The following is a 20051-nucleotide window of genomic DNA, read 5'->3' on the forward strand; positions in this document are numbered from 1 at the left end:
CATCGGATATTGAGAGAGTCTTAAGTTGTTTACTAAGTTTTCTTTTGCTTCTCTCTTTTCTTCATTTTCTTTCCTTTCCTTTTCTCTTCTTTTCCTTCCCTCTTTCTTTTTCTACATTACTGACTTTATTTTTTAAAATTAATTTAATTTTTGTCTCAGTTTTATTTATTATAAGATGAATTACTTCTGTTGTTTATAACTCATAAAGTAAGATCTTCTCCTTGCTTGGAGAAGAGAGGGTGTCTAGACCACAATTGTGCTAATTTTTATATTTGTAATATAACATACAATGTGTTACACAGAGACTACCGAAAGGCCCAAGGTCAAGTTGAAACAAAACACACCAGCCTACTCCTCGCCTTCCTCTCACATGCAAGCCGAACCCTGTGAGTGCTTAATAAATTAAAAAATATTTTTATAACTGGTGTGGCATTAGTGGACTAAGTGGTCAGGACCGGTTCCCCCACTGAGAACAAATAGGAAAGCTAGACAAAGTACACAAACCTCTGTTTGAAAGTATCAGAGAGCTACCACAGTAGGGGAGAACTACAGAGCTAAGGTTTATAAGAGGAGGGAAGCCGACAGAGGTAAACCAGGCATTTGCAAGGGGAGTTTTCCCCCATAAAATGACTGTCAATGTCCAAAAGCAGTGGCCACAAGATCAGAAGCTGAACAGTGATACTCACTGACTCATGAGGCTGATGGGAAAATCCAGAGTTGAGGTCTGCCAATAAGGAGGAACCATGGAAAATATCCCAGGCTTTGGTTTGGGATCATACAGGGGTGCATCCTCAGACTAACAGTGAACCGTAAATAGATAAGCCCTAATTGGATAAAATGTTCTAGGATGGTAGTCCCCTTGGCCTAGCAGTTTGCAAGAAAGAAATATAAATCACATCTCTGTAATTTTTCAAATATTATGTCCAGTAGTCAATCAAATATAGCCAAGAAGATACAAGGAATTGAAGAAATTTAAATATTGATTGGTATGTGGTAATATTAGGGAATTGCCTTTAATTTGTTTTTATATGTAAAAATAGTAAAGATACATACTAAAAAGATATATTTTTATACATGAAAAGCTATGTCTTGGTTTTGCTTTAAAATAAGTCAGTGGAAGGAGAAAAACTGTGGACAGTAGTACAGATAAATGATGACTGATAATTGTTGAAGCTGGATGGTGCATACAAGGTGGTTTCTACATATATACACAAATTGTGTGTGTGTGTGTGTGTGTGTGTGTGTGTTTGAAAGAAGATATCTATATCTATATATCTATATCTATATCTATATATATCTTTTCATATATGTTTGAAATTTCCATAATGAAAGGTTTTGTTTTTTTTAAAAAAAAAAACAAAACCAGGTATATGAGGAGACAATACATAACCAAAAGCCAATAAAAACAATAGACAATAGGAACAGACTCATAGGAGATCCCATTAATGGACATAACTGATAAGGACTTAGAAAAACATGATCAAATGTGTTCAAAGAATGAAAAAGGCCAAAATCACAATTTTAGCAAAGAAGAAGGAACGTATAAAATAAGATCCGATGGAAACTCTAAGAGTGAAACATATAATTATGAAATTTAAAACTCAATGGATGGTTTAAAACATAGACACAGAAGAAGGAAGAACTAGTAAACTGGAAGGTAAGCCAAAACCAAATAGCCAGACTGAAGTAAGGAAAGACAAAATTATGGAAAGTACAGAAAAGAGCATAGGCTGATTCTAACATGCAACTGGGGACTCAAAAGGAAAGAATCAAGAAAGGGGCAGAAGCAACGTTTTAGGAGATAATGGCTGAAAATTGTCCACAGTGGGTGAAAAACATCAAGCCATGGATTCAAGGGACACTAAAAAGCACAATCAGAATAAATACAGAAATAGGTATACAATAATAAATAACAGAATTAGGTATGTATTCCCAACTTCTGAAAACCAAAGACAATGAGAAAATCTTAAAAGCAACTGAGGGTAGGGGAAGAGGGAGAAAAGCAAATTGTATCAAAGGAGTAGCAGTGAGGTACACACCTTACTCCTCACCCAGGATAAGGGCAGCCAGAGACAACAGGAGTACACTCTCAACTTGCTAAAGGGAAATTACCACCAGTCTGGAATTCTGTACGCAGCAAAAATAGCTTTCAAGCATAAAGATAAAACAAAGAGGGCCTCCCTGGTGGCGCAGTGGTTGAGAGTCCGCCTGCCGATGCAGGGGATACGGGTTCGTGCCCCGGTCTGGGAGGATCCCATATGCCGCGGAGCGGCTGGGCCCGTGAGCCATGGCTGCTGAGCCTGCGCATCCGGAGCCTGTGCTCCGCAACGGGAGAGGCCACAACAGTGAGAGGCCCGCGTACCACAAAAAAAAAAAAAAAAAAAAAAAAAAAAGATAAAACAAAGACATTTTTGGACAAAAACAAAAACTGAAATATCTTTGTCGCTAGCATTTCTAAAGGCAAGAATAAAGGATATTCTTCAGGCAGAAGGAAAATGCCCTTGGATGGAAGCTCAAGGTCACAGAAAGAAAAGTAACAAAAAGGAAAATATTAGCAAAATGAAATGTATACCAACTATATAACAAAAATAATATCTTCTAGGGTTTAAAATACATACAGAATTTTTTTTTTTTTTTTGCGGTACGCAGGCCTCTCAGTTGTGGCCTCTCCCGTTGTGGAGCACAGGCTCCAGACGCGCAGGCTCAGCGGCCACGGCTCACGGGCCCAGCCACTCCGCAGCATGTGGGATCTTCCCGGACCGGGGCACGAACCCGTGTCCCCTGCATCGGCAGGCGGACTCTCAACCACTGCGCCACCAGGGAAGCCCCAGAATTTTTTTTAAATGAATGTGCAGACAGTACTGGGCGCCTGCCCAATGTATTCTCCACTTCTATCTTATCACAGTTTCACTGAGAGAGGCAACATGCCCAGCCAAAGGACTACATTTGTCCGTCTTCCTTGCAGTTACGAGTGCAAGGTCATGTGATACAGAAGTTTTAGAATCAATGGGTAAGTCTTCCCGGAGAGCCTTTTAGAAGGGGGCAGCCTCAGCTGAGTACAACTTTCATCCTTTGGTCATTCCTTTCCTCTTAAGTGTAACACAGAAGCAACACTGTTGGCAGAGCAGCCATCTTGTGACCGCAGGTGACAAGCATAAGGAAGGGAACCAAGCGTGGCTGAGTGAGTGCTAAGGAAACAGTCCCCAGTGGCATATCGGAGCCTTTGTACCAGCCCTGGATGCTGCCTCCGAGCTTCTTGCCGCATGAGAAAAATCAAGCTGTACCCTTTGGGCTAAGTCACTTTAGATGGATCTGTTACATACAGCTAAATGCAATTTCTATCATATGTGATTCACGTATTGCCTTACAAGTGCTCAGGGCTAAGGAGATCAAAACATATTAAGAGAATAAATGCATGAAGGTCCTAAGGCCACTACCAAAATTTTTATCCTTCCTTATTATCAATTACCAATTAACTCTAGGAGAGTTCAGTTCCAGAAGGATGCAGAGATACAGCTCCAAAGATCACAATGACAAGTTCTCCAGGCCAAAGAATCACACTGGGTTTTTAAAAAATCTTGTTTTTTTGAGGATGGAAAGCGCAATATAATTCTCAGAAAATTCAGACTGAGAAAAGGCCGAGGAAGATACAAAAGCTTTCTTTGTTTAAACACCCATCTCTAAAAGGCAAACTCACCCTTCTGGATGCTGCAAAACGGAAACCATCAACTCCACCGCCAGGGCTCCTGCAATCATGGCCAGTCCTGGACGACTCACAGTGCACTGCTGGTCCAAGGTCCGGTCTCTGGTTGACTACAGAGAACAGTCACTGACGTGAATGCAAAGTTCTGTTCCACCCAACGCCAGCTGTGTGAAGCATGAAACTCCTCCACAATAAAGCTCTATCACATACCAGACACTCACTGTTGGCAAAGATCAGTCAGCCTCACATAATACCATTTCTTGCAAGTACCAAGAAAAACAAAATATACAAGTTAGGTAACTAAATGAGGTAATACATTAAAAAGGATTAGCAGTTATAAACAAAGATGGGGGGCCTAGCTGCCTCATACATGGAGTGGCATCATGTACTCTTTTAACTGACTCAACTCTACTGTGCTTGTGAGTTGAGAGCGAGAGGCACAGACAGGAAGAACATTTGAACAGAGCAAATGGTCCTGCCCTCCCACCATGACTGCGCTAACCCTCGGAGTGCCCGGGAGACGGAAGCACTGATCTGCTGTCCCCGCCATCCTCTGTTTCCATGTGCCCCTCACAGTGGAGGCATCTTGTCACCCTGAGCGTGATCTCAGGGCTTAAGAGCAAGTATTTTTGCTACATTGTGGCTCCAAACACAAGCCTTCGTTAGTTCAACCTAAGAAATTCTGATTTTCCAACTCTGGGCAAATTTAAGGGGTTGTTAGGGATAACTTTGACTCTGAAATTTTTGCCTTATGAACAGATGTAACTTTACTGCAGCTGATCCTTAATCCTACTTGTTGGTAATAATGAAATAACAGGGTCAGCTGTATATTATAACCCACGATGGAGATAAAGCCACCCTTCTTCACATAAGAGGATATTTTTTTCTTTATACTGGGAAGACACAAAAGCCAGTCATCCAAAAGAGGTGTAAATTAGTAAGGAACAAGTTTTAATAGAAGGTGAAAATGGAGGGGAGGGTACAGACAACACCTCTGCTTTGTTTTACTAGAAGTGATCGCCTTTTCTGATGAAAGACCATTCCTGCTCACCCTGCTTCCATGGCAGCATTAAGAACACAGAACCTTACGCTGGAACAGTGTAGTGCTTGCTGCTCAGAGCACTTCCATGTTTGAACCACCTTGCACTGTTAATAGTCAGGGAAAGTATTCGTCCCTCCCCTACTGGGGTTGGCAGATAAAATACAAGATGCCCGGTTAAATTTGAACTTTAAATAAACAACAAATAATCTTTTAGCATAAACAGATCTCGAATATTGCATGGGACATACTTATACTAAAATATTATTCGTTATTTACCTGAAATTCAGAGTTAACTGGAAATCCTGTATTTTGACATGCCGAGCCTGACAAACTTCTGGGCCTCAGTCCCATCCTGCAGAAGCGCAGGGAGCCTAATAGACTTATTTGGAATTATCCTGTGAGGCAGTGTCCAAGCCTGGACTGCAGTCTGGGTCTTCAGACTCCTCATTTAATGCCCTCTTCACTAAGATACACACAGAATACAGCGCTAAGCACTGCCAGGAACCAATCTAGCCTGCAGTTTCCTTGCTGAGCTTTCCATAAAAATGGTTTGTTGCTGCATTTACATTGGCAAACAGGGAAGAGCTGTACACAGTTGATGTCAAACAAGGCTCATAGAGGGATAAGGCCCTGCCCCGTCCCCCAAATGCAGAATTTTTCTCTTTGTTAAAAGACAATATCTAAATAGTCGTAAAGGAAAGAACTGGGTCTCTCCACTCCAGTGGGTGAGACAGTTGTAGGAAATATTTGGAATAACAAAGAAATCCACTTACATCTCCCGGGGCCACCACATCATTGCAGAAATAGCAGCCAAGTTTGTAGCCAGGGATGTTGGCAAAAAGTGATGGGCCCAGGAGGTCGGCAGGTGCCACAGGGTGGCTGGGGCACAAGTCCCCGGCTCCCTGCTGCTTAGGCTTCTTCAGGCCATGTCTCATGACAACAAATGTGTCAAATCCCAAGGCAGCATTGATGACCAGCTGTGAGTTTCAAGGAATAAAAGGCTAGAGTTAAGAGACACATATTTTAAGACACACATGGCTAACTTCATATTTGGTCCACTTAAAAAATTTATTTTATAAGTGTTTGCAATAAATGTTTGCATATGACTATAATTAGATTCTAGAAGCTAATGTTGTTAAAAGTTACCCAAGACTGAGGGCTTATTAAGTGCAAAAGACTTGACAAGTGATTAACATAAATTATCTCATTTGGTTTCATTTAAAATTCCCAGCAAACATTTCCTATTTACAGATGAGGATACTGAAAGTCAGAGAGGTTACTTCTATAACTTGCCTAAGGTCACTTAGCTGGTAAAAGGTAGGTGTATAAAACTGTCTCGATAGTTCTCAAACCCATTCTTTCCAGCATTATGCTGTCCTCTGTCATTTCTACAGAGATTTTTTTTCATAATAGCTTTATTGAGATATAATTCACATACCATATAATTCACCCTTCACATAGGATTTTTTTTTGAATATTTTCTTTCTTTTTTAAAATTAATTAATTTATGTATTTAATTTTGGCTGCATTGGGTCCTGGTTGCTGCGCGCACGTTTTCTCTAGTTGCGGCGAGTGGGGGCCACTCCTCGCTGCGGTGCGCGGGCCTCTCATTGCGGTGGCCTCCCCCCGTTGCGGAGCACGAGCTCCAGGCGTGCAGGCTTCCGTAGTTGTGGCTCGCGGGCTCTTGAGCGCAGGCTCAGTAGTTGTGGCGCATGGGCTTCGTTGCTCCGCGGCACGTGGGATCCTCCCAGACCAGGGCTCGAACCCGCGTCCCCTGTATTGGGAGGCGGATTCCCAACCACTGGGCCACCAGGGAAGCCCCCCACATAGGTCTTTGAGGACAATTTTTTTCATTTATACTGTAAGAACTTCTCTTAGTTGTAATTTAACTTATTCTCCCAAATTTATGGTTAGACAGAAAGTTGGAAAAAATCAAGGAAAACCATACCAGAAAAGAAAACAAAAATCACTCACAATCTCACAGCTCAAACAATTATTATTAATAGTTTGAAGTATTTCCCTGTTATTTTCTCTCTTTCTCTCCCACTCCCTTCCTCCCTTTCTCCCTTCTTCTTGCCACCCTTTGAGAAACGTAGATATCTTTACATATATCAACAGAGTTGATAAAAAATATACAATATTATATCTTGCTTATTTAACATAATGTGGTATTTTCCATGTTATTAAAATTATTTGAAGACATAACCGTGAACGGCTACATACTATTCTGTCACACATATGTACCGTGATTTATTGGGTTGACCAAAAGGTTCGTTCTGTTTTTTCCATAAGATGGCTCTAGTAGCAGTTAGTTGTCTTTAATGTCATTCGAAACAATTTTGTTAGATTGTATGTGACAGCTGTCATATCAGCACGCATTTAAAAAAAGACTTATCAAAATTGGTGAATTTTTGTGTAGCTATTTTAATATTGAAGATGGAAGAAAAAAGCAACATTTTCGGCATATTATGCTTTGTTATTTCAAGAAAGGTAAAAACGCAACCGAAACGCAAAAAAAAAGATTTATGCAGTGTATGGAGAAGGTGCTGTGACTGATCAAATGTATCAAAAGCGGTTTGAGAAGTTTTGTGCTGGAGATTTCTTGCTGGACGCTGCTCCACGGTCAGGTAAACCAGTTGAAGTTGACAGCGATCAAATTGAGACATTAATTGAGAACAGTCAATGTCATACCACACGGGAGATAGCCAACATACTCAAAATATCCAAATCAAGTGTTGAAAGTCATTTGCACCAGCTTGGTTATGTGAATTGCTTTGATGTTTGGGTTCCACGTAAGTTAAGCAAAAAAAACCTTCTTGACCGTATTTCCACATGTGATTCTCTACTTAAACGTAATGAAAACGTTCCGTTTTTAAAACAAACTATGACAGGCAGTGAAAAGTGGATACTGTCCAATAATGTGGAAAGGAAGAGACTGTGGGGCAAGCAAAATGAACCACCACCAACCACACCAAAGGCCAATCTTCGTCCAAAGAAGGTGATGTTGTGTATATGGCTGGATTGGAAGGGAGTTCTCTATTATGAGCTCCTTCTGGAAAACCAAACGATTAATTCCAGCAAGTACTGCTCCCAGTTAGACCAACTGAAAGCAGCACTCAACAAAAAGCATCTGGAATTAGTCAACAGAAAATGCATGATCTTCCATCAGGATAACTCAAGACTGCACGTTTCTTTGATGACCAGGGAAAAACTGTCACAGCTTGGCTGGGAAGTTCTGATTCATCCGCCATATACACCAGACATTGACCTTTGGATTTCCATTTATTTAGGTCTTTACAAAATTCTCTTAATGGAAAATTTCAATTCCCTGGAAGACTGTAAAAGGCACCTGGAACAGCTCTTTGCTCAAAAAGATAAAAAGTTTTGGGAAGGGCTTCCCTGGTGGCGCAGTGGTTGAGAGTCTGCCTGCCGATGCAGGGGACACGGGTTCGTGCCCCAGTCCGGGAAGATCCCACATGCCGTGGAGCGGTAGCCCCGTGAGCCATGGCCACTGAGCCTGTGCGTCCGGAGCCTGTGCTCCGCAACAGGAGAGGCCATGGCAGTGAGAGGCCCGCGTACCGCAAAAAAAAAAAAAAAAAAAAGTTTTGGGAAGATGGAATTATGAAGTTGCCTGAAAAATGGCAGAAGGTAGTGGAACAAAAGGGTGAATACATTGTTCAATAAAGTTCTTGGTGAAAATGAAAAATGTGTCTTATTTTTACTTATAACTGAAGGCACTTTTTGGCCAACGCAGTGTTTAACCATTCAGTTCTTTTGGCCCTTGAAGTTGTCACTGACCCAACAGTAGTGAATGAGACAAAATCTTTGCCCTCTTGGAGCTTACATTCTATTGTTAGTAGAGTGTCCCTTCCAGTAAAGGACCTCACAGGGTGGTTATGAAAATTAAACAGTAAAGGGTAACAATTATGCTGGATGATGGTGCATAAGGCAGAGACAGTCTCTGGAGGAAGCCCTCTTGTACCAGGTCACTAGGCCACACAAAGCACCCTCTGCTCTGGAGGGGGCGGACTGGGGACACTTCCCCCTGGGGAGATGATGCCTTAAGTCACCACCAGAGGACCCACACTCTACCTTTCTCTTGCTCGCGGCGATGACGGCGGGCAGCCATCGGCTCTCCCGGGTGTCCATCAGCAGGAACACGACATCATGGCCTTCGACGAGCTGCTCTAGCTGCTCCACATCCCTGCGGGCCTGCTCCAGGGTGACGCTGGAGAAGTTCACTGGGTGTCCCGGCATGGGGATGCTCATGTTGAACCCTCTGGCGTTCTGGGGACACACCAGAGAGAGGGGGGGTCTGAAGCAAAGGGACAGGTGGGATCTCAGAACCCGCATCTCCCGGTCGCCACAAGTGTGCACGCATGGTCGCTTACAGCCTGAAATCTCTCCGTCACGACCACTCTGCCTTAGCCTTCTGCTGCCTGTGCCCCCAACCCTCTTCACCTCTTCAACCTAGACCACCCTTTCCTGTCACCCAGGGCCCCTGAAGCTGGACAGAGACACACGGATCCTAGTTCCAAAGTGGGTGGGGGACACTTCCTGTGTGAGAAAAGGTGAACACTGGAAAAAACTGTGTACCTTTGGCTCTTTCCTACAACCTGAGGCCAAGAAACTTCATCAAAATGCCCTCTGCCAGCGCAAGTCCCTCCATCCAGCCAGGCTGTCTCTCCCCACTTATTCCCAAGCTGCCCTCCCCTCCACTTCCTTACGGTAGAATACCTCCAAATGGGATGTCAGAACAAAAATAATTTAATAAATTCATATAAGATTAGAATGGCTGCTAGTCTTGCCTTAATCTTCTTAGGAGTATATGCATTAAAAACAAACAAAACCCTCCAAACCAAAAAACTCTACTTGCTGACTTGAACTAGAAAACTGACTTAGGAGTGTATAGATATTTGTTTGGGGGGTGGGTGACAGCTATGTGTGGTAGTGAAGCTTCATTCCCTGTCCAAAAGCAGAAGCTGCCCAGCAACCTGGGTTCTCTTTGAGTGTGGGGACTCAGGATTTCTCATGGGGGCTTTAGAACAGCTCTGTAATTTACCTTTTGTCCCCTGCTGGCTCCACAATGTCTTGGCAGATGAATTGTGAGTCACAAAGGAGTGCCAATGGGCTAAAAAGTGTCTGCATGCAATAAATTGGGACAAACATTTCTTTCTGAGACCACAGTCTTTCACTACATATTGTTCAGTGTCTGAAGAGTCATTTTTTATAATCTACCCAGGTGCAGAACTTTTAGGTGCATAATGGTAGGAGAGCTAGTCTATCAGTTACTCTTCAGGGTTGGAAGCAGATGTCCAGAGCTGGGTTTTAAAACCCCTAGTGTGTCTCTACAATCCTACATTTTATTGCCTTACCTTTGGGAGAAAAAAAAAATGGTGACCTCAAATAGTTATTTGATTTATTAAAGGTCAGGTTTTTTTCCTATTCAATTAATTCAACCCCAGGATTAGGCATGGTATTTGTAGTCGAGCAGTTCTTTTCATGTCTTCTTCACTTAGGACTAGCCTTCTGTCCATGGCCTGGTGTAAGGAGGGTGATGAGTAAGTATTTGTTGAATGAAAATATCAACAATATTGATTGTTGAACACTAAGTTGAATACACAAAGAAAATTACATAAGCCTGGCTAACCAATAAGTGAAACAGTTTCACAAGTACTTTTCACGAATTTGATGAATTACACTAGTACTTAGATGCATTCTGCGTTATCTAGTATTACTTATAAGGCATGAAGGATAATAGTATAAGAGACCTGGCTCCCAGTGGTAAGGAATGCATAATCCAATAGGTAAAATGGAGTAACATGATGTAGGTGCTGAGGAAGAGGCTTGATCCTGGTAGGCTGATGTTTTCAAGAAAAGGTGAACTTGATCTCTAAGGCCCAGCATGACCTGGCCTTTGCTGACGTCCTAGCTCTGTGTCTTTCTTCACCTCCATGCTTCAGCCAGCCTGGTTTTCTTTCAGTCCACAGAGGCAGCATGCTGCTTCCTACCTCAGGCCTCTGCACAAACAGCTGTGCCCCGCCTTGGTCTAGCGAACTCCCACCCATGCTTCAGGACTTAGCTTCCTCAAGGAAGCCTGGTTTAGGTCAGGCCTACCTGTTAAACATTCTCACAGCAACTGAGCTCCTGCCTCATGCACTTGTTACAAGTGTAACCGTTTAGGAAATTAGTTTATTGACCGTGCTCCCAGCTAGACTTGAAGTTCCATGCAAGGGAAGGGGAACTTCGTTTGCCTTGTTCCCCAGTCCCCAGCACACAGTAGGCCTTAAATAAGTATGTGAGGAGTGAGTAAGTCATAGAATAACTGAACAAAGAAATAGGGGGAATTGCATTGGGTCATAGACCATGGCTAGGATTTGGGCAAGCAAAACTTTCAGGCAGAGCTCAGATTCAAAGCCAGGTCTGTCTGGGCCCAGAGGGGAGTTCACGATACTCTCTGGTGATAGAATGAATTATTCTTCCTGACTGTGCACTGCCTCCCTCTGATAGAATTGTATGTCCATGCCCTTTGCCATACAACTTATTAGGACCTCCCACGAGGAAGGCAGGGTATACTGACCAACCCCATTGACTTAGGGCCTGGCCCTGTGACTAGCTCTGGCAATGGAGATGGAGGACACTGCACAGGGCCATTTCTGAGCTGAAACTTTAACAGGTATAGGTATGGTAAGCCTCACCAACTCCTTTACACTTCTACCTTCCACCATAAGAAGAGTAGGACCAGCTGACTGCTGCTCCTGAAGCGTAGATTTTGAAATAATGACATACAGAGCAGATTGGAACCTGACTCGAAGACTGAGTCCAGCCTAGCCTACAGCTAAGCTATGGCTAACCTGCAGACCCATGAGCATGAAATAATGTTTATGATCGTAAGCCATTTAGATGTTGGGAGTATGTGATATGCAATATTGTCACAGCAGAAAACTAACTAAGATGCCTCCTCAGTGATGGGGTGTAACTTATTCTTATCTCTTCTGGCATCCAGCACCTCACTGGGTACAGTGGGTGTTCAATCAATACTGTTGAATAAAGCCCAATAAATGACATTCCTCTGGTACATGGATGAAATGGGCAAAACAGTCAAAGTTGCTTTTAAAGCAAAGACTGTTAAAATGAATGAATCTAATGCTGAGTGACTAAACAGAGAAATTTTGAGAAAGCAGGTTTTTTATTTTTAGCCAGGGCCAAGAGTCTCTTGTGGCACTTTAAGTACAAACAGATACTTCGGAGACACCTAATCTAACCTCTGTCACATAAATTGATTAAGCATGCAAGATGCAGAATGTCTTTTGCTGGATGACCTCAAAAACACTGGCAAATTTTGAATCAAATGAGCTGAATGACTTGCCTCATTGTTTTTAAAATAAATGATGAAAGTCAAAAATAAGAAGCAGCTGGAATAAAAAGCTAACCATTAGCCAGATCTTTCTTCTGCAGACTTACATTCAACTTAATTTCATAAACCTGTACTAACTATCAAGTATTCTGGTGATGAGGAAAATAATATCCTACATCTGAGCCACCATAAATCCCTTTGGAACAAGGCAGTATCTAAAAATATTTGTACCCCAAATTCCTCAACTCAGATAACACTTTGCAACTTATAAAACATTCTTTTCATGTACTCTTCATTTTATTTTCATAATAATATATGAGAGTTTTGTTCTTGTAATCTGCATCTCTGAGATGAGGAAACAGAGGTTCGGCCACATGATGAGGGCCTGGTAGTAAGTGACAGATGTCTGACTCCCTTTCAGCAATACCACAGGGCCTCATTCCCCGAGACTTAAACACTGAAAGATCCAGGAGAAAACCTCAGACGTTCTCAAACAGCATCAACGTACCACTCCGGGGAATATTTTCTGGAGCCGGTCTGCTGCAGCCAGGGCCTTGGGCTTACCACCTGCCAGGCAATCTTCAAATTCATACAGAGCCTGCCTCACAGGGTTGGAATAGGAGATCTTGGCATTGTCCACAAATGTGATGTGTCTGACGCCCCAACCCTGCATGGAAACAGGAGATCATGGTGTGTTTCTGATGAACATTTCACAGGGTGTCTCCCTTGAAATCCCTAAAAGGGGTTTTATTTTGGAGCAGCTTGGGAACCTCAAAATACAGGAAGCTCCAGAAATTGAATTGTGCAAATTCAGTTTTTGACACTGTCAACTTCCTTTAAAAGACAAAATAATTATACACACAGTGCCTAGCTTCCTACAGTAATAAGACTAAGAAATGTCATTGTGGGTCTGACTAATAATTCATTATTTTTGACAGTGGCACCAGAGGAAGCTTTGGGGGTGAGTCCCATAAGAACTGTCCCTGTTACTGTCTTAAAAGGATTAGCAAGAGCCACCCAATGTCCTTGCTTTCCCTGAATGAATAAGTAAGCATAAATAACAGCTCATCCTAAAATTCACTTAAAGCCTGAATTAGCTCCTCGTAAAAGTGACTTATAAGTTATTTCCAATTGTATAACATCATAGAAGATTTTGTACTTTTTCTCCAAGAGGCAAAGCCCTTATTAATATTCTGGAATGCAGGGGACAATTCTACATTCTCAGAGATAGTTCTCATGATTTCATACACTTCAATTCCATCTCCTATAAAGTCTTATAGAACCACATGATTTTAAAATTAGATAGGCTCTTTAAAATCTTTAGTTCAATTACTTTCTTTTACAGATACAGAAACTGAAGCCCAGAAAAGATAAGTGACTTATCTTAGGTCACAGATCTGGTTAATGGTGGGGAGGAAATGAGATCCTCAGAGTGGCAACCAAATGAAGATGCCTACTTTCTGGGGTGAGATGGGGTATGTGTATTTTAGTAAACCATAAACAAGCACAGTGATGTAAGAGAAGCCCTGCCAGGATTGGCTGCAGAATTGAGTCTGATCTCTGTCTTATTTCAATATCCTTCCATTAGGGACTTTGAAATTCAGTTAGTCTGATGATTCCAGGGGCACAGTCAACAACAACCCAAGATTCACTGTCGGGGTGGAGGATGATGGGCCAGAATCCACTCTTTTGAAAGCATAGTTTAAGTCGGCTGTTTGTTTTGAAGCCCAATGGTGACTTTGGTCTAGCCACCCAGTTTTATAAGTGACTTTCACCAGGTAAGCAAACTACCATGAAGGGGGAATAAAAGTATGGAAAATCCAAGTCACTGGTGCTTGGCTTGGGGATATTTATTTCGGGAGTATTTTTGCATTCCTTAAAGCAATGCTGAGTGGAGAGCAAGGAAGGCAGTCTGGGAACATGCTTGGCGGTGGGAAGAAAGCTACATAAATTACAAACATGCCACAGGTTAGTCACATGCATGTGGACTCTCACACTTAACTTTCAGTTTCCTGGAATGCTACACAGTTTAAATGGCTAATCTGTAAAGATTAAAGAAAATTACAATACTCAATGCTGGTGAGGATGGGGTGATGAAAAAACTATTTTACTGATTGAGAATGTAAACTGGTATAATTCTTCTGGAAAGCAATTTGGCAATAGGTTTCTAGAACTTTTTAAAGGTTCATATCCTTTGACCTACTTCCAGCAATCTATTTTAGGAAATAATCTGAAATACTGACAAAAATGCAATCACAAAGATGTTCTCTGTAACATAATTTAGAGTTGTAAAAAACCAGAAACAATGTTAATGTCTAACATTAGGGGAATGTCACAGTAAATCATGTTTCATCATACAAGAAGGCATATTCTACAGCCATTAAGAAAGCTTTTTAGGTATCCTTTTTAATGACATGAGAAAGTGTTTACAATGTTAATTGGTAAAAGCAAGGGGCATTTTTATATATCAAATAAGATTTTTCAATATACATTAAACAAACACTGAAAAGAAATAAGTGAAAATGTAGTCGAAAAATGGGTCTTCTTTTCTTGCTTTACAACTCTTATACTCTACAAATTTTCTACAATGGGTCTATAATGACTTTATAATTTTAAAAATGCTAAGAAAACTTAAGTACCTAATTCTGGAAGTTAGGAAAAGAATGAAATAAATTCCACAAAAAAGGAGGAAGAAATGAATAAAGATAAAAGTAGATATTAATGAATCTGGAAGCAAAACAAAACAAAAACAAAAATTATGGAATAAAGAGATTAAGGGTTTAGTTCTCTGGAAAGACTGATAAAATAGGCAAGCCTCCCTGGCAAGTCTGAGAAAGAGAAAAAAAGAGAAAACACAAATATTCAACATTAGGAATAAGGAGAGATAAAAGAGAGGATAAAGAGAAGATTTAAAAGTTGGTAAGGGGCTTCCCTGGTGGCGCGGTGGTTGGGAGTCCGCCTGCCGATGCAGGGGACGCGGGTTCGTGCCCCGGTCCGGGAGGATCCCACATGCCGCGGAGTGGCTGGGCCTGTGAGCCATGGACGCTGGGCCTGCGCGTCCGGAGCCTGTGCTCCGCAGCAGGAGAGGCCGCAGCAGTGAGAGGCCCGCGTACCGCAAAAAAAAAAAAAAAAAAGTTGGTAAGAAGGACTTCCGTGGTGGTGCAGTGGTTAAGAATCCGCCTGCCAATGCAGGGGACTTGGGTTCAAGCCCTGGTCCAGGAAGATCCCTCATGCCGTGGAGCAACTAAGCCCGTGTGCCACAATTACTGAGCCTGTGCTCTAGAGCCCACGAGCCACAACTACTGAAGCCCGTGTGCCTAAAGCCCGTTCTCCGCAACAAGGGAAGCCACTGCAATGAGAAGCCCGCGCACCGCAACGAAGAGTAGCCCCCACTCGCTGCAACTAGAGAAAGCCTGCATGCAGCAACGAAGACCCAACACAGCCAAAAAAGAAATAGAGAAATAAAGAAATTTATTTTTAAAAAATGAAATAAAATAAAAGATGGTAAGAGAATACCACATGTATTTTATATCAATTAATTTTCAAATTTAGATGAAATGGATGATTTTCTAGGAAAACAACATGACTAAACTGACTCAAAAGAGGTATAAAATCTAAAAAGGTCAATGACTATAGAAACATTTGTAGAAGTTCACAAAGATTCCCTGCCCTCACTGCCAACAAAATTCCAAAAGGCATCAGGCCCAGATGGATTTATAACTGAATTTTGCCAAACCATCAAGGAACTGATAAGTCATATACTTAAACTGTCCTGGAGCATAGAAAAGGGCAGAAGGTTTTATTTTATAAAAGTAGCATAACTCAGCTACAAGATATACGACACCACAAAGAAAAGGAAAAACATTACTATAAACCAACTTGACTTATGAATGCATATGTAAAACCTAGCAATAAAACATTACCAGCTGAATCCCACAGTATATTAGAAGAATAACATACCATGAACAAATAGGGTTTTTTCCAGGAATGCTCAACATTAGAATACTATTATCTTGATAGATGTATTTGATAAAGCTCAACAATCATTTCTGATGTAAACTCATAGTAAACTAGAAATAAAAATCTGCCTCCTTAATTTATAAAAGAGCATTAGCAGAAACCAATATCACATATCAAAATTAAAGGAAAAAAAAGAAGTTTCTCATTAAAATCAGTCACAAAATGAGGATGCCGACTCTCATGACTATTCCTCAGCAAAACCATGGAGTCCTAGTCAATCTTAGAAATGGGTATAAATGTTGGTGAGGAATACTTATCAACCGACAAAATTCTAAAGAATCAAACAAAAAACTAATATAACTAAGAAAGTTTAGAAAGATGGCCAGATAGAATATCTTTCTTATATATCCCAGTAATAGTCAACTGGAAAATTTAGTGGGAGGAACATATCTTTAAAAGAAAAAAAACAATTAAACATGTGAAAATAAACTAAATGAGGCATGTGGGAGACCTAAACAAAGAAAATGCTACAAAGATGATCTAAATAATTTAAGAGATATACAATGCTTCTGGAACTAAGGATCAATATTGTAAAGATGTCAATCCTTCCCAATTTATCTATAAATTCATTGTAATTTGAGTTAAAGCTACGAGTAATAATGCAGGAACAAACAAATGGAATGATGGAACAAAATAGAATCCAAAAAAGAGACTCAGGTACATAAGGAGATTTAGTGTTTGATAAAGGTGGGAAAATGATGATTTGTATTATTGAACGAATGCCATTCAATCAAATGACTGTCCACTTTGTGGAAAAAATGTTAGATATTTAACTCTCATCATAAAACAAAAATAAATTCCACATTGATAAAGATCTAAACATAAAAACAAGAGTTCTGTAAACCATAAAGAAAAAGACTGACATATTTAATAACATCAAAATTTTAAAAACCTTTATGTGGCTAAAGATAACTTAAATTGAGAAAAATATTTGCATTATATTACAGAAAAAGGCTAATATCCATTAAAAAAAGAAACTCCTAGTCAATATATAAGAAACACAGCCCAAAGGACATGAATAGAAGAAATAAAATTCACAAAAGAAATAAAATTAAATACTAACCCTCACTAATTAAAGAAATGCAAATTTAAAAGCTCTGTTTTACATTCTCTCTAACAGAGTAATTCTACTTCTAGGGCTTTTTTCCTAAAGAAATAATCCCACGGACATGTAAAGATATAAGAATGTTCACTTCAACAGCGTCTCTAAAAGAAAAATATGCTGAAATTGGTAAATAAATTGAGGGCAAGACATATAATAAAATCCTACATATACATAATATGGAATACATAGAAAGAGAACCACAATTATTGTTATATTAAGTTAAAAATAAAAACGTGCTATACACAGTATGCTATGATCCAATTTTTGTAAATATAAATAAATAAATAACTAAGAGCAAAGATGACAAATGTCTCTCTCTGCATTTGCACATGCCTACGAAAACTTCAGGGAAAGATGCTGTGTAATAATCTGTGAAGTCTGCTTAATTCTGGTAAGTGACTTGGGATGGGAGTGGAGGGAGAGTTCCTGTTTCTACCTTATAATAAAAGCATGTATTCCTTTTATACTTAAAGAGATACTGAGAAAAGAAAAAAGGGAGGAAGACAGGGAGGAAAAAGAGAAGGGAGGGAGGGAGAGAGAATAGGGGGAGTCTGGGAGAGAGAAGGCACTCAGCTGTAGTCGTCGCTTGCTATCCATAGGGGACTGGTTCCAGAAGCCCCTGGGGATACCAAAATCCACAGATGCTCAAGTCCCTTACATAAAATACAAGGCCCTCCATATCTTCGGATGCGAAACCCACAGGTATGGAAGGTGGACTGTATAGTGAAATAAGAAGAGAAGCCACAGCTTTAGAGGTAACATCTGACCCCCACAAACTTACCATCAATGTCCTGGCTACATTACAACCCAAGGTGCCAGCTCCGAGCAGCAGACACTTGACAGACACAACCTTGTCTAAGTCCAAAGTAGGGACCAATCTCCAACACATCAGTTTGAGATTTAGATCCACTGATGACTCAGCTAACCTAGAAAATGAGAGAATTATTTATTTATTTAGTCAATCACTCATTTATGCCCCAATCTTGTCCTTTTTAGATAGAAAGTAGCTGTATGAGATAATAAGAAACAAATACTATGGAAATTAGTATCGAAGGAAAAGTACAACAAAGCTTGAGGGTGAGCGAGGAGGAGAAAGGTGACCACACAGAACACATGCCACCATTATCCTCTGCAATTGCACAGTGATGGGCCACCAATCTGATCCTGAGCTCCCAGCAGCCAAGGTGAAATGGGAAGCATGACCAGGTGTAGGAGTTACTGTGTCCAGGAATAAAAACACACCAGTCGCTTATGAGGAAAGATTTTCCTAATACTGAAAACAGAGAAATTTCTGTCTCCTCAGTAAAGGGGGTACTTACATCATGCCTTCAATACAATACTGGTTTCTGTGAAATATTTCTTATAATGTCCTTCAGTGTAGGCTAATGGACAAAATCAAAGGGCAATGAATAAAGAATTAAAAGGTGGTGTAGGTACACAGGTCTGAAGAGTCTGAGCTTGAAGCAAGAACGAAATTTAGAATGTCTAGAGAAACGTGAATTGTGTGTCCTTCAGGATACCCATCATTAATATTAATTCTCACAACCAAACTTAAATCAAGAGGCAGCCAAGAGTGGATTAACACGTGTCATCAGTGTGAAGGCGTCCCCTGACTGAACTGGGCAATGCTCTTGGCCTGACAGAACCTGCTGTGCACCCTGGAGAAAACGGCTTCCAAAGTATACCTTTTAGGGTCCATACATTCGCTGAGGTTCACCATCCTTGGTCCCATGCCTCCTTTCTGGTTCTTTTCCCATCCAACCGCCTTGGGACAATCTTAAGGCAAATAAAACAGTAAGTTTAGGGAAGGAGGGAAAAATAAAAAATAACTCAAAGCAGCAAGATGGCTCACGCATCCATAAGCTTTTAGTTCACTTCTTTTTCAAGGAGGTTTGCAGGCCAGAATTTGCATCTACTTGCCTCAGTTGCCTCATTTTCCTGAGCCACTAGGAATCTGGTTTAGAGACCCTCAGACCCAAGCACTGTCTTCCTGCAGAAGGGCTTCTGAAACAGCCCTGGTCTCTGGTCCGAGTTGCCTTAACTTCTGTAGTTACTGGAAGTTGCTCCAAAAAAAAATATATATCTGGAGCAGGTCTAACCCTGTGAAGGGCTTTCTACCTTAGGATGACAAGCCAGTGTGACTGCAGCACACCTTCTGCTGAGTTCCCACCTGGACCTGGACCTCTCCGTTGAGCGCACCCCTTCCGCTCTTCATCCTTACGTTACCCTTCCACCCAGCCTCTCAGTTCCATCACTGCGCCTACCTGTCTCCAGACCTCAGCCCAAGGGACTGCTCTTCTGTTAAGCTGCCCTCTCCTTTAAGCACATCCTTATCCATTCAGACCTTCCTCTCCTCTGACTCTTCCCTTTCCCGCTGACCTCTTTTAACCTCTGCAATGGGTGCCTCTGTAAGTCCAATTCCAGCTGTTCTCAAAATGTGCTCCACGCAAAGCTCTGAGAGGATAAAGACCCCATGGCTGACGGGCTTGGGAAATGCTTCTGTACACCTACCTGTGTTCTCCCTCTGCCCCACAACCACCCAAACCTGGAGCGTCACATTGCACATGAGGGAGATAAAGCTCTGAGAAACCTGCAGTAAAGGAGCCACTCTGTCTGATTTGGCTTTGAGCTTCCCAACCTTACCTGGCTCTCCAATATCACCCTCAACCAGTAACACCAATTAAAATCTCACAGGACACATTCAGGGTAATGCTGCTCTATTCCACTGTTGCAAAGTCCTCTTAAAAATCTCAACGGCTTTGCAGAATACTGCTGTTACCTCCTCACCTTGGTGGAAACCTGGCTTTCTTAGTGGAAACCTGGC

The 20051-nt window shown here is 41.3% G+C and overlaps 1 protein-coding gene across 1 annotated transcript in view; it reads right to left on the reverse strand.

The window, feature by feature from the left end:
* Window positions 1-20051, reverse strand: part of ATG7 (autophagy related 7) — a gene marked incomplete at its 5' end in the record, with an annotated part of 223312 nt that overhangs the window by 172444 nt on the left and 30817 nt on the right. Inside the window, 6 exons of the mRNA XM_079713922.1 lie at window positions 3698-3813; window positions 5519-5722; window positions 8838-9032; window positions 12611-12769; window positions 18009-18153; window positions 18913-19003. Coding sequence (XP_079570048.1) covers window positions 3698-3813; window positions 5519-5722; window positions 8838-9032; window positions 12611-12769; window positions 18009-18153; window positions 18913-19003 — 910 coding nt within the window. The remainder of the gene's footprint in view (window positions 1-3697; window positions 3814-5518; window positions 5723-8837; window positions 9033-12610; window positions 12770-18008; window positions 18154-18912; window positions 19004-20051) is intronic.

Source organism: Hyperoodon ampullatus (genome assembly GCF_949752795.1).
Source record: "Hyperoodon ampullatus genome assembly, chromosome: 10".
NCBI classification, from domain to species: domain Eukaryota; kingdom Metazoa; phylum Chordata; class Mammalia; order Artiodactyla; family Ziphiidae; genus Hyperoodon; species Hyperoodon ampullatus.